Source organism: Lissotriton vulgaris, chromosome 3_1 (genome assembly GCF_964263255.1).
Source record: "Lissotriton vulgaris chromosome 3_1, aLisVul1.2, whole genome shotgun sequence".
NCBI lineage: Eukaryota > Metazoa > Chordata > Amphibia > Caudata > Salamandridae > Lissotriton > Lissotriton vulgaris.
This window is the reverse complement of record NC_141689.1, coordinates 613,240,229-613,256,129: the sequence shown is the minus strand read 5'-3', so window position 1 is coordinate 613,256,129 and position 15,901 is coordinate 613,240,229. Positions and strand designations below refer to the sequence as shown.

The window sequence follows — 15,901 nt, the reverse complement described above, 5'->3', positions numbered from 1 at the left end:
AGATTATGTCGCTTGTTGCACTGTCTGCAGTACAACACTTAGCTCTGTGGTGGCAAGTGAAACAATGTCGAGCAAACTCTGTAGTAGCAGCAGATTACATTATTATAGCCCTGGCAGGCCCTTTGCATGGCAGTAGTCATAATATGTGCCTGTGCCTGCTCAACTGAGAAGAATTTTGCCAGGTAATAGGTTGTAACTGTAGTACTTTGTAACCCTTCCAAAAAACATTCAGTGCTAAAGCTCTTTGTTTGTTCGGTGAGGCCCCCTATCTGAATGTTGGTCCTCATACCATTGCCTTCTGCATCTTCGGCCCAGTATTCAAGGAATTAGATTCTGTCTTGCACGTTTTCAAAGTGCTTCCTGAACACTCTGATCTTGTGTCAGTTTTGCTTTGGCTTTTGGTAACAAAACTGCCAGTTTCTTCTGATCCAAGTTAATCCTACATCAAGCACTAGAGTGCCAATCTTTGCTACCAGAGCTGCATGAGTATGCTTTATAGTGAGCAATATAGGTTCAATATGTCAGCAGTGTCCGCAGTTGCAGTTCACCCCTTACCTCCATGCCTTAATCTTCAAGTCAGCGCTCCCCTGTCTCTTACCTTCTTCCATGCATGTCTACCCTTCCTCTTTCTTGCTGAGTGTTACTTTTTCTCACTGATTATTTCCCTCATAAACTCACCTTTCCCCCTGCTCCCTCTCTCACTCCTATAGCCTGCTACTTTCGATCAGTGGCTCTGCCCCACTTTCATCCATGTATCCCTCCATGCTGCAATTTCCCATTGGATTGCCACCTGGCCAGTCTGTTAACTAAACAGCAGATATTTTTAAGTAAAGACCGGTAAAAAAAACCTTGGAACTCAACAAAAGCTCATAGTTATTCTTGTTTGAAATACGAGGTCCAAGCAGTTAATACAAATATATATCCAGGGCCACTGGAGGTATGCAACTGTATGGCTGTGGTGTTTTTAGCATAGTTGAACATTTGCTGCATTTAAATGTTTTTAGCTTAAACATTCAAAAGTTACTAAAAACGCAGCAACATGTTGCCACGCAGTTGAAGGACCTTTGCATATGGTGACTGGTCCCCTTTCTGTTGCTTATTTCTGTATTTGGGTTTTAAACTTGTATTAATGAGATGCAACCAATGTTTAGACAGTGTTGAAAAGAGTCAACATTACAAATTAATATAGTAATGCTATGCAAAAATGTGCAGCATTATGCCACATACTTTACTTAACCTTACTGCATAATTTGTCTCTCCCCCACTGCAGAATTTCAGTTGCCCTGCATATATTACATCAAAATTATTACCAAGCAACATACACAATTCCTAAATTATTATTAAAGCTAACAGAGTCTTACTCTCCGCTGGTCAATAATTGTCTCTAAACATTTTTGATGACCTGACTTTATGACTTCGATACTCAGTTGTCCAATGCAATAATTCCAGCTTCACATTCACTGCTGTGCTCCAGGTGATGCCTCATATTTGTCTATAACAATCCGAGTGTGCATTGCGAACTCCTCAAGACTACTATACTTTATGTAACACTCACTATACTGCTTTCATGTTAAACCCCACTGTCATTTTAGTTTGGTGACATTATAAAATAAAATGAAATTGCCTGAGCAAAAAAGTTAAGAGTTGAATGAATTTTCTTTTTTTTTAAAAAAAAGACTAACAACAGATTTGTTCATAAATTGCTATTCACTAACCAGCCTCTTCCCCGTTTGCCTTTGAAAATGTGGCAACCCTATGTATATCATATACCCACTTTAGAATCATCTCTCCCCTACATTCTTTGCAAAAGTCTGTCGTGGTGTGGGTGTATTCTTTTTTTGTTTGCAGGATACTCAGTTCACTCCTGGACGGGGCAGGGAGGTTGGGGGTTGACTTTACTTCACACCTTTAAACCCTTTAACTTTGCCAGTCTCGCCGCAGTTATCATGCAGATACAGCCATTAAGGAATGAAAGAGTCATGCAGGGGAGTCTACTAATAGAAGAAAGAGGTAAAGCTGTGACCGCCAGGGCTTTAGGACGGATCGAGCAATACTCTCGATGAACGTTGACTAGCCCACCTAGGACCTAGAAACTTCTGTTGGTGGTTACACACATCTTTGGGGAGAGCTGTGCAATGCTACTTGGCATGTATGCACTGTGCTCAGGCACACGCATGCGTTATAATCCTAAATGCACTATGTTTGTCTGGGCCTTGATGGTAAGAGGAAAGTTCTTGCCTCAGTTGGAATGTGTAATGCTTTCTTTACACAGTTATGGAAGAGGTGTTTAAGGGGTGGGGGTAGCTGTTTGTTTCTGTTACAGTTTTTTTTATCCTCAATCATGATACATGAAGGTTTAGCGATCATGACTTGACTATATCAGTACCTCAGTGTCACTCTATAGGGAATGTATTTATATAAAATCTTTATGAATGTATAAACTGTTGCACTGAAGAATACCCAAAAGATGCGACTTTTATTTCCTTCTTTGTAATGCACTTTTCAAATAAAGAGTCGTCATACACAAAAAATAGTATCTATCTGCCACATTTTCATCAATATACACTCTCAGCAGACGCAGAAAAAGTCAATCATACTATTACTTCTTCAGTGCTTAATTTGAGCAAGTGGTTCCAGGTGGGACCCATCAGCACAATCATTGGGAACCAGCACATATATTTCCTCATCAGACTTTATCCCAGAGCAAGAGAGAGAACAACACAATAGGAAGAGAAAGACAGAAGAAACAGTAACAGAAGAAAAGCAGGGATAAACAAGAACCTGAAAGGGTGCGTGACGTGTGCCAAAGGGGATGGCAGCAGGTGGACTGAGCTTCACGTCGAGTCAGAGACCTTTTCCTTGGGTGCTCTTCTCCACCTAATTTAATTATTGCCGAAAGTGAAAGAAGATTCTCTGATGCCTTGGTTGTGAAGGACACCACTTTTCCCATGCTCCTTTCTCCTGCCTGGCAGCAACAGCTGATATAGCACCACGCACCACAGAGCTTTTTTTTTCCTCACGGATGCGGCGTCCATTTTGTCATATTGGGTGTTTTCTTCTCCTTCTCCCCAGAATGAAGATACTGCCTCAACTATCATTCCCCTTTAAAAATGCCTTTTTGCCACAACTCTTGCCTTTATGCTATGTGCCTGCAAAGCTAAGTTAATAAATGTAGTGAAAAAAGTGTAATCTAGAAAGGCCTTCATATACCTTTGCTGAGTGTTCTGTAATTTAAATTCAGATGGAAGATCGCGCTCTCTCTCTGACCACTTGATCTTTCTCTCACAAGATGGCTTGGATCTAACATTGATAATTACATATTTGCCTTCTACGGCTGTTACCATCTCTGTGAAGGACAGTCGCCAGGAAGCCCTCATGCCAGGCTGCCAATGAGTTCTGCAGGAAGGAAGGTGCTTTCAGGGTGATATACAGCTCTTCGCTAAGCCTGTTCATGTTGTGGCTTACCCGGAGCGCTCTTTCATTGTTCACACATATGATTATTTTGGCGTAGGTCACGTGCCGAAAGGCATAGCAGCAGGCTGACGGAGCTCGCACAGTTTCAGAGACCTTTTTCCTCTGGTGCTCCGCTCTGCCTAATTTATTTATTGTCTGAAGTGAGGGAAGATTCTGCGATGGCTTGGCAGTAAATAAATTGCTTTTATGCCATGGTACTCATAGGCTTTACACCTATATTTTCTTTTAGGGAGCATTTAATGTTTTTTGGATTTCCTCCAACTTTAAAGAATAACTGACACTTCTTTAATTAATTAAATATTATTGGTGGCATACATTTGCTGGGATTTCTCTATTTCTTTTACAACCAAGCTACCTTTTATTTTTGTTTGTATGGGGATAATGTGCAAACTTAAAGTGCATTGTAAATCTTATCTAACAATTTCTCCTGCTTCCATGGATGTCCATTCTGCAACTGATTGCATGCCTTTGTCTATTCCTAAGCTTGCAGTTATGGTTAAATCGAAACTGGCTGGCTCTTCGAAAAGGGTTAAATATGATCCACCATCTCCTGATAAAACAACTTCATCCATTTGAATGGTTCGGTTCGAAAACAACGTTTAAACAATTCCAGCTGATCCATATGGTACATAAATAATTAACCATCAATTAAATCTATCAAAATATATCATAACCAAAGGTATCTAGTACATGGCACTTTCTCAGATTCATGACTTTCAGGATAAAAAAGAGCAAAATTAAGAAATACTTGATCATTCTTTGCAAGCAGAAACTTCAAAGCATCTTTGTGAGTTCTGATATTCTGTGCAACAAACATTGGTTTGAGATTGTAGTTCCTATACTGGGAACATAAGTTGCAAAATAACTAAGTGCAGTCTGCTTTGCTTGCTAGTGGCATTACATGGACATGGAATCAAGGCTGAGAGGCAAGACTTCATAATAGAACAAGCAATCAGATGGTGCACAATACAAAGTCTAAACCTGGTCAAAACAAAGCGCTGTTGAATATCAGTAACAACAGGTTAAGTACTTTTGATAGCCCTCCTAAACCCGAGGGACAAGTAAAACGCTACTCTGGTTCTCGATGCCTGCATGCCCCAACATTGCACCAATTGAGTTGTTAGTGATGTGCTAAGTTCCAAAGTTACAGCTTTCACAACTTTGTGTTATTCAGTTTTTTTAAACTTGACCAGCAGTCAAAGTCTAAAGAAAAGACAATAAAATGTGACCTTACAGGGCAGCAGGAAAAAGGTCCAGCTTACACTTCTCGATGCCTGCCCGATATTCTGTTCTGTGTTATAAAAACTTATCTTTAATAACATTTCTTAGTACTTGACACTTGAAAGGAATCTAGCAACACTGACAATTTAAATACGGTGTTAAGAGAGGAATGTATATATGCTAACCAAGGGATACGAGAAACGTTATCCAGTGCCAGACAATCTAATATAATTGATTTGTTAAAACTGTTTTCATCTTTCAACCATTTGGAAAACCAAAGTAATAAAGGTCTTACCAAAATCAAAACCTCCAAATACTGTAAACCCACCTCACGTTGAACAATCAAGGTTGAGGTGGAAGCTGGTAAGCAGAGTAAAGTTTGAGGAGCTGTTTTCCTCTACTTGCAATGGCTTACAGGGAACATGGCCCCAAAGTCCAGCCCCATGCCTTATAAATCTCCATCATCTCTTTAATGGGCCACCAACTCAATTTCGAGAACAACCTAAAACCTGCGACAGTTTGTGCTCATTTTCTCTTTCTCATTTAAAATCTGTTGAGCCCAAGAGCCCATACTCATAAATAGGACTCCCTGGTAGCAAAATGAGTGACATCTAGTAATTATTGTGTTATCAATAAAAATGGATCTACGTTTTATTGATCTGTGGCCACAATCATAGTAGAACTTTTAGTTTGATTAATTACCATTTTTTTTAAGCGTAAACATCCCCGAAAGTATTCAATTTCTGCAAGCCAACCGGGGTCCTAGATAACAAAATAGCAACATCAGCATATAGTAACACTGATATAGGGCATTTGGCCGCACACGGGGAATTGGCTTGTAAAGACTGGCAAGCATTATCTATCCCATTGATCAAAAGTGAAAAGAGCAAAGGGGCTAGAACACAGTCCTGTCAAACCTCACCCTGATATAAAATAATATACTTTATTAAGAAAGGTGCATTGACTGTATCCCAAAATAACTTGTGGTCTTTAGATTCCACTGCTAAGGTAATTTTGGTCTACGCCTCCTCATGTAATACCTTCTTTCATACTATAAGGACCTGCCTATAATCGAGGCAAAGGAGCCTAATTAAGGTATTAAACCCGGGGAACCAGTGTAAAGCCACTTGCAGTCTCTGGGAAGACTGTGTGCATGAATGATCAAACCATTCTCTATTCCTAACTCAGGAGGAATTCAAATTCTGAGTCAAGAGTGAGTTAATGGAACAAAGTGATATGTTTAAAGGTAGGGAGCAAGATGTTGGGAATCATCTTCTCCTTTAAACTGCAACTAATATCTGGAAAGTTTCTAATTACTAGTTCTTGGAGTATTCTAATAGGCTCTATTTCTGCCTATTTAACTCGCAACCATTGGGCCTAGTAGGATTTATGTTATTGGCTATAAGGAATGCTACACATTTCTTGGTCCAGAAAAGAAAAGGCAACATAGTGGGTCATGATCGCTCACTACCAACTGTACACCCCTAGGGGCACCACACAAACAGCTGGCAGTGGCAGATACCAACACAGGTCAATAACCGATTAAGCATTTCTAACTACGAAAGATTGGATTTGTTCCCCGTTATCACAACATTCGCACTTCAGCAACAGTAAGTCATGCTTAAAAACAATTGAGTTTAGTACATCCCCATACTCATTATGGCAGAAATAGGTAGAGCCCACCACATCTAAGTTGGAATAGCCACATACACGTTTAGCTGGAAGTGAGCAGGACTAAATATTGAAATTGTGTGTCCATAGTAATATAAAACTGGAAGACGTCCAGACCATAATCAAATGCACATGCCACCTTGCTGCGTGTGGAATCAAAAGCATTGTTGTAGAAGTTGACCAAGACCAAATCAGGACCCTCCCTTATTAGATAACCCCAACAGCTACGATGTGTGCGTACCAAAGAAATCTTTTTACTGCTCATTGGCAGCTTATTAGAGATATGGATCTGTAGTACTCCTTTGGCCTGAGGGCTAATGAATACACCTTTTTCTCCCCTGTTCATAATACTCTCACAAATCTAGATCATATATTTGTTAGTAAATATCTTTCTTGGAATTTTATTAAAATAGAGTTTGAGCCAAATTAATCTCAGATCATGCCCAGCCGCTGCTGATCTTGGCCTACTTCCTTTACAGCCACCCTCCAACAGATGTAAATTTAACAACTCCTTACTCTCTGATGGACAATTTTCCTACACTTTTGCTGCTTTCACTATTGATTTTTCCTCCAGACATCTTAACCCTCATGTACATCCACAACTTTTATGGGACTCCTTTAAAGCTACCAAATGAAGCTTTAATATTGACAATGTTTTTAGAACGAAGAAAACCATCCTCACCCAACATAACTCTTTAATCACTGATATTAAACAGCTGGAACACAGATATCATTGTTCAAAGTCCAATGATGTTCTGAAAGATGTAATTGCTGTAAAATTGTAATTTAGCAACATTTCCTCCGCTACTGCCTCTAATTACATGCTTGAAAGCAGCTCTAGATATGGGGGTGGTAATTAAGTGGACACACCTTTGGCCAGTCATCTTGAAGTTAAGAAAGATTGTTACAAAATAGACTCACAACAATCTCCCACAGGTACTTCCTTCCATCTATCAAGACTCAGACATCCTTGAAGATCTTGTAAAATTTTATAAAATACTTTATACCCCAGAGTTTAATCCTGATAAAGCAAATATTGATTCATTTCTGACAGTTGATAATCAGCCAAACTCACAAAACAATTTTCCATAGTGGATCAGGAAATGTCATCTTTTGGAAATAACTTCTGCCCTCCACTTGTTAAAAAAAGGTAAACGCCCCAGTCCTGATGGTTTTTCTGTTGAATTTTATTCTTACTTCTTTTCTATTTTATTAACAAAATTACTCACTTTGTACTCATATTTCTCTTCTCTTCACTCTCACAAAGAAAGCTTTTTAGAAGCAGTGGTTTGTCCTATTCCTAAATCTGGTAAAGACCATACTTTATGTGAACATTATAGACCCCTCTACTTGGTCAATGTTGACTATATAATGTTTCTAAAATTCTTGTTTAATATATTGAATCTTTCTTACCTCGCTTAGTTGGTCTTGAATAAGTGGGCTTAATTAAAGGTTGTATGAGTACAGATAACACAAGACTATTCTTTAATATCTTAAGTAAAGCACCGGCCCTGGATTATCCTCTTGAAACTATTACAATTGACAGCAAAAAAATCTTTGGTGGGCTTGAGTGGCCTTTTTCTGATTAAAGCCTTAAACCGGCATGATTTTGTCCAAAATTGTTTCTCTTCAATCTTTGCTCTTTACGACTCCCAAAAGGCATCTGTTCTAATTAATGGTGCATCTTTGTGTTACTTTACTCTTCACAGAGGTGTGTGACAGGGCTGTCCCTTATCACCTGTATTATTTATTCTCACATTTGAACCATTTCTTTCTAAGATCAGAGAAAAAACACATTAATATCTGGATTTCAATGACATGCGTTGTTTAATGCTCGAGGCTTATGCTGATGATATTCTTCTATTTATTTCCAAATGTGTGATCTCACTACCAGTTCTCTGACAGGATAGTCTTACTTTTTCACTAGTTTCTCGCTATGAAATAAATATTAGTAAAACTGAAATCCCCCCTTTGAACAAATACTGTACTAAAGAATTGTTTTCATCATCCAGTTTTACCTAGACCCCTACTAAAATTAGGTTCTCTAATGCAATTGAATCTTCTATTTCCCTTAACATGAAAGACTTTCTGCTTCGAACAGACACCCTACTTTACCTCCTGGACCTCCCTATTCTTCTTATGGTGGGGTTGTGTGAATTCATTGAAAAGGACATTATCTCCCATCATTCTTTATACTTTATCTATGATACCCATATGTATATATACTTTAAGAAAATGTTTTCTCTTTTATTACAAAAAGATGGAACCAAGACCATAGACTTCATTTTATCCCATTCTCCATATCCAAATTCTACCCAAACTCAGAGGCTCATTGTTGGTCATGCTCCAGTAGCGATCTCAAAAACATGGTGTTTTTGTGTCCCAATATGCTACAATTTTGGCTTTAAGACTGGAGACAAATCAGTTGTATCCTGTAAATCCCCAGGGAGTAGAACTCAACATGCATTACTTAGTAAATCATAATTTGGACTTGTGCTGGTACGGACAATCTCAACAGAATATTTATCACAGAGACCTAGGCAGACCAAATATCTGTGTCGGATCTGGCTCAAAGGATTCAGGCTGGTTACTCCATTCTTAGAGCAATTAGGATAGACAACCGTTTATGTGGGGAGGGGTTGGCTATTAGTTTTAGGGACAATTTGTCAGTATCAGGCTCATCAGCCGTCAGTGGTCTGGATTGCAAAATCCTTTTGTTTTGAATTGAACTCAGTAAAATGTATACCTTCAGAGGGCTACTGGTTTATCGACCTCCGGACATGAGATCTTCATTTGTCAAAAATATAAGCCCTTTCCTTGAATCTAGTATCGGCTCATCGGTACTAGGAGATTTATACTTTTATTTAGAAAAACGAAATGATTGTGGCACAGCTTTGCAAGTTGAACCTTTGTCCAATTTAAATTTTTAGCAGCTGGTAGAGCATCCCATCCATATAGCAGGCCATATGTTAGATGGATTCTTTATGAGCAATTTCTCTCTGAAGGTCACATATGTGATGCTAATATTGTGGTCAGACCAAAAGCGGCAATGTTCACGATCAGTACTGCACATCCTCAATCTAGACACAACAACTCTCCCTCTGTTACCAGAGGTCGCGCCTGGCAAAATATCAATCACCTTGAATTTTAATGATTTCTATCCAACTCTAAGCCAAATGCTAAATCTCTTGTGAACTCAGCAGCCCTTATCTACTCTTCATAAATCAGTGCAGCCGTGACGTTATTAGCTCACGTAAAATCCTTTCCCAAATGGTAAAAAACTCCTTCCGAGCCATGATTTACTAAAAACCTTAGAGCGCAAAAACAGCTTTCCGGAGGGGGGGGGGGGACAATGAAAGTGAAGATCAAACTATGATGTACAGTATAGAAAGAACTACTCCCAATATATAACAGATTACCAAAACTTAATTATGGAAAACAAAAGCAAATACTTCTCCCAAAAAATCCTACAGTCCAAGAACTCTACCAAATAGGTTTTCTCTATGTTTAAATGTCTAGTTAAGGTACGGAACCCATTAATAACAACTGCAGTCTGGATTTTTGGAATTCTTTAGCAAAATTACTTCAGGACAAAGTGGAGGAAGTCTTCCACACCTTCACCATTATTAAACTGAACATTACAAGCTCGCAAACAGTAACTGAAATACCTCCTTCATCCAAAGTACTGGAGACGTTTTCTCCTTCAATATAGAGCAGGTCCTAAAACTAGTGAAGACAACAAAATCAGGTTCACACTTAGACCCTTATACTCCTAGGATAGTCCACCTTGCACCAGAAATTGTAAGTGACCACCTGACAGACATATTCAACTAGATCACTAAATAGGATACTTTCAAGTCGAATGGAAAATGGCCTCTATTCTACCTTTTATTAAAAAAACTATCTCGGAGCCCTTGGAGCCCAGCAGCTATAGGCCCATTTCCAGACTGCCATTTCCTTCGAAAGTTGTAGAAAAGGCGCTAAAAATGGAATTAACATCCTTTATAAATTCCAATAAAATTCTGGATCCAAACCAATTTGGATTTCGAGAAGCATATAGCAGAGGGACTGAGGTTGTTGCGGCTTCTGAAGATTGCGATCTATCCTGTACAAAGGTGGGAAGGCTGCCTTGATCCTGATGGACCTTGATTCGGCTTTTGACACAGTAAATCACAACATTTTCCTTGACCGTCCCTCTGAGCTTGGAATAAAATGTCCTGATCTTAAAGTACTCTAATCTTTCCTGTCAATAGGAAACAAAATGTGGCGATGAGAGCATACTCCTCAGATCAATTCAGGCTGACATGTGGTGTACAAATGCAAAAACAACAGTTGATGGACAGAATGCAGAACAATGTCATACATTCACCCCAGTACAGAGATCTGGGCCTAAATCCATCGTTTTGTTGCACTCCACACCACCCCAGTTCAGACATGGCCATATGCAAATCAGCCTTGACCCTGTGCCTCATGGGAACAGTCCAGCCCGAACTGCAAAAGCCATGTCTTTACTGGACTGGAATCAAGCATCCTAGGACCGGTTTCTGGCTATCAGCCGTCTTCAGCCAGGATAGCTTGACTCCAGTGGTGTGGAGAGCATGGGACTCACATCTGAGCATACCCATCCCACTCGGGGTGACAAATGCAAAAACAACAGTTGATGGACAGAATGCAGAACAATGTCATACATTCACCCCAGTACAGAGATATGTGCCTATATCCATCGTTTTTTTTGCACTCCACACCACCCCAGTTCAGACATGGCCATATGCAAATCAGCCTTGAACCTGTGCCTCATGGGAACAGTCCAGCCTGAACTGCCAAGCCATGTCTTTACTGGCCCGGAATAAAGCATCCTAGGACCGGTTTCTGGCTTTCAGCCGTCTTCAGCCAGGATAGCTTGACTCCAGTGGTGTGGAGAGCAGGGGACTCACGTCTGAGCATACCCATCCCACTCGGGTTGACAACTGCGAAAACAACAGTTGATGGACAGAATGCAGAACAATGTCATACATTCACCCCAGTACAGAGATCTGGGTCTAAATCCATCGTTTTTTGCACTCCCCACCACCCCAGTTCAGACATGGCCATATGCAAATCAGCCTTGGCCCTGTGCCTCATGGGAACAGTCCAGCCCGAACTGCCAAGCCATGTCTTTACTGGACCGGAATCAAGCATCCTAGGACCGGTTTCTGGCTATCCACCGTCTTCAGCCAGGAGAGCTTGACTCCAGTGGTGTGGAGAGCATGGGACTCACGTCTGAGCATACCCATCCCACTCGGGGTGACAAATGCAAAAACAACAGTTGATTGACAGAATGCAGAACAATGTCATACATTCACCCCAGTACAGAGATCTGGGCCTAAACCCATTGTTTTTTTTGCACTCCACACCACCCCAGTTCAGACATGGCCATGTGCAAATCAGCCTTGACATGTGGTGTACGGCAGGGCTCCTCACTGAACTCAACTCTTTTCAATCTATATGTTACCACACTAGACATACTCGTTAGATACTTCAGCTTCTCAGCATTTCCATCACTGCCAATACCCAGTTAATCATCTTGGTATCCAGCAGCTCAGAAGAAAAAGCACAACATTTTAACATCTGCATGGCCCAGATTAATGAATGGATAAAGACCAATTCCCTAGAACTTAACTCTGAGAAAACTGAGGTTCACCTCCTGGCAATGACACTGCTTTTTGGTCATCTAGCTGGTGGCCTATAGACTTGGGCTCGCTGCCATCACCAATGAGAAAGGTAAGGAATCTAGATAGGGAATATCTATGATGATAAATTGACCTTCAAAGATTAGATCAATGCCCTGGTATCAGCAGTCTTTTTCATCCTAAAGATGATTAGGAAAATGTATCCCTTCATTACGTCTGACATGACTTTTCTAGGCCTATCCAAACTGGATTATGGTAATGCATTTTTTCTAAATATCCGAAAAAGATTCTTTCAGAAATTGCAGATGCTACAAAACGCATCGGCACAACTGCTCCTGAGCATCCCCTAGTACCAATTTGTGTCCCAGGGACTTATCAAGCTACACTGGCTCCCAAGCAACAAAAGGATTACATTTAAATCACTATGCATAGCCTTTAAGGAGCTACGTATTATTGGCCCAGACTATCTGAGAGATCGCTTCACTTGGTACTCTCCATCAATAATTCTAAGATCATATGCCGCTAAGCTCCTGGCGGTCCCCAGAACTAAAAGAGCTCACTGGGGCGGAAAAAGGTTAATTGTAGGAACAGCTAAACTTTGGAATTCACTCCCCTTTACCCTAAAAGACAGTCCCAATCTTTGGTCCTTTAGAAAATCTTCAAAAACCTGTCTCTTTAACAACTAGTACCAGCAACGTTCAGCATTCTGTATCATCCTATTGTTAGATGCAGCGGCAAGACAACTCATGGCATTTCAGCGCTATACAAATATTCAAATCAAATCTTCCAAACATCACTTCAGATTAATTTTACCTCAATTTTTGGGGGTTCTCTGGATAAACAATGGCACCTTATTTATACTAGCAAGAAGCTGCATGATCTTTTGCTTGCCATTGCCTTCCAAAATATTACTACTAATTGGAAATGCACATCTAATATATCCACTAAAGTCTCGTGGTAACCTATCATCATCGGTGAGATAGAGTTTACACAATCTCTTCCTTTGGGCTACAGAATAGAGAGGTCATATGCCAGTCCCTCACATCATATTTAACCACAAAAAGTGCATATGTAGCCACTTATCTATATTTAAGGCCTCATTTTTTTCAACCTTCTTGAATTGTTCAAATTCTATGTTATACTTCTAGTAGTTTATATTTTCTCTTCTTTATTTGCTTGTATTTTGTCGTTGTTAATTTACTTATGATATATTCATAATGTATCGGAATGATCATTTTATACTGATACATATTTTATTAACAATGCTAATTCTGCCCCTTCCCTTTCCCCCTCTTCATTTCCACAATAAGCACATAATTAGCAAAATTAAGCTTGATTGTTTATTCCATGAAATATACATTTTTTATTACACACTTATTCATCATTTTATTTTATCACAACTTGCTTTTATACATTTTACATTTACAAAACTCTTGTTAGGCAAGTTTGTTCAGTTCTTATTAATATTATATTACTACTTATTGTTCTGTATACACTATCTTTCCTAATAAAGCTTCTTTACATTGAAGATTTATGTGTTATAAAAAAAGAACATGAAAGAGTGAGATAAAGGGGCTGGAGGTGTTTTATGGTGGATAAAAGCGGGTGGAATCAGGACAACACAGTCTTGGTACTCGGCACCCTGACATTCACTAGAGCCGGCTGCGGACGTACGAGAATACGTATAGTCATGGCACTTACTCTTTTACAAAATTATGAACTGATCCCACTCGTAACCCCAACAGAAATGTGCCTGGGGCTAACATGACAATAGTGGGAGTTCTAGGACTGTGACTATTGTCTACAAGCAAATACAATTCTGCGAAACTACTATGAGGACCCAAACAAAATGTTTAATGTGTTGTCTTACCTGAATACGAATTACAGCTGCAGATTGTAAATCTCTCATGGTTAAATTCCCAGATGTCTCCACAAATTCAGACAGAAGTGATGGGATAATGTTCCAGTTTATCACTATCTCTCCAAAAATTCCTGGGCCACGCTGTAAGCTACATAGGAGAAAGTTGTTGTTATGCTCTGTACACGTATAAAAAAACACCTTTTTTCAAGTGTTTAATTAAAGACAGGTGTGTAGCTTCACTACATTGCAGCAAAGAATAATCATAGTTTTAACAAATTAGACAGTAGTTTTATATAATGACCTAAAGCATTTTGCTTGGCCTTTTTATTTGAGTTTGTTAACCTTCAGTATTTATCAAGAGTTGACTGTTGTCAGAGCCCTATTTTTGTTTTCAGTACATTTGTTTCAGGAATTCCAAATTTAATCTTATAAGTTAATTCAAAAAGTACTCCTCATTTCGTCTTTTTTTGACCATTGCCTACTTATACTGTATAGTTTCTCCAGGGCCGTACTGGGAACCAAAACCGGCCCTGGCAAAGTGCTCGTCCACCCCCCATCCCCCCCCCCCACTCGGGGGGGGGCGGGGGGGGGGGGGTTGGAGGTGCCGCCGAGCGCTTTTCTAGGGCCGGTTTCCGGTCGATTTTGTTGCGGGACGATGTTGCAGCTATGCTGCAAAAATGGCCCTGTAACAAAATCGGCCCTCAGGGGCTCAAAACCGGCCCCCACCCTTGCAGCGCACCGGGGGATTGCCCGGTGCCCGCTATGGCCAGTCCGGGCCTGAGTTTCTCCTTTCCATAAACTCTGATGCATAACATTTGCCCTCGTGTCTGTGTTTTTATTTTCTTTGTTTTTGGTTTTCCGATTTATTGCCCATATATTTTTATAATGCAAAGGTAATTAAACCAAGTCAAATGCATTTCACCCTTTGCTTTTGTGGAGTGCATGTAACACATAGGATTTCCTTTTCTTTAATTAATATAAAGCGCCTAATTTGTATTGATCAAACCATCTTGGCTGAGGATAAAAAATAAATGATTTTGCAGCAAATGTGAATGTAAATGCCTTTTTAACAGACCCATTGCAAATATTGTTGATTAATGATAATTATTCGTCAAATAGTTCTGATTTTGTTTAGAAAGCATAATGGCATGACTGCTGCTATATATACCAGACAATTAGCATGCAGCATATACTTTATGGTAACATTTTAGTTTACTTTTCCAAGGGCATAGGTAAATGCCGTTGATACAATACAATACAATACAATACAATATGTTTTTATTGTTGAATTAATAAAAATCCTTACTATAAGAAAAGTAAGATTAGCCAAAGTTTGCATCGCAAGTTACGTTAGGATACAAAAACTAGTTAATATCAAAATTAAGAAAAATGTTAAAACTAAAGCTCTACTCGGATCCCTCCCCCTCTTACAATGTAGGGATTTATAGAATGGGCATGGGATCAGTAGTATAAAAAGGATGGGCCTTGGGCAATGTATTGGGTAATCATTGACAGGCCTGTAACCGCTTTCTAATTTCAGTCATAAATTTGAGTCCCCGACAAGTCAGGATTGGGGATGAACCTCCCAGCCAGAAAATAACGGCCTGCCGACATGTTCTTATGTTCAATTTGTTCAGTATGTCCTGTATAAACTGTCTTCTAGATACCAAAAGGGCTGGGCATACACAAAACAAGTGAATTAGACAGTGGTCCCATGGACCACTCACTGCCTGCTCTTAAAAAATGAAAAGAAAACTTAATTTTTTTCATTTTGAAATGCATCCCATTTTCCTTTAAGGAAAACTGGATCCATTTAAAATAAAAAAGATTGTTTTATTGAAAAGCAATTACGGACATTGTGGACTGCTGACCCCAGCAAGCCACAATTCCCAATGTGTTGCAAACTGAGCCTACCTCATTAGTATTCATTAGGTAGGTCAATTTGTGACTTACTGGGACACACATTTGTACATTGCTGCTCGCGATTATCAAATAGCGAATCGCA

At 39.6% G+C, this 15,901-nt stretch overlaps 1 protein-coding gene across 1 annotated transcript in view; it reads right to left on the bottom strand.

Moving 5' to 3' along the window:
- The window catches only part of ADGRV1 (adhesion G protein-coupled receptor V1), a 1,865,288-nt gene that overhangs the window by 980,459 nt on the left and 868,928 nt on the right, over positions 1-15,901 (bottom strand). Inside the window, exon 63 of the mRNA XM_086963519.1 lies at positions 13,906-14,044. Coding sequence (XP_086819645.1) covers positions 13,906-14,044 — 139 coding nt within the window. The remainder of the gene's footprint in view (positions 1-13,905; positions 14,045-15,901) is intronic.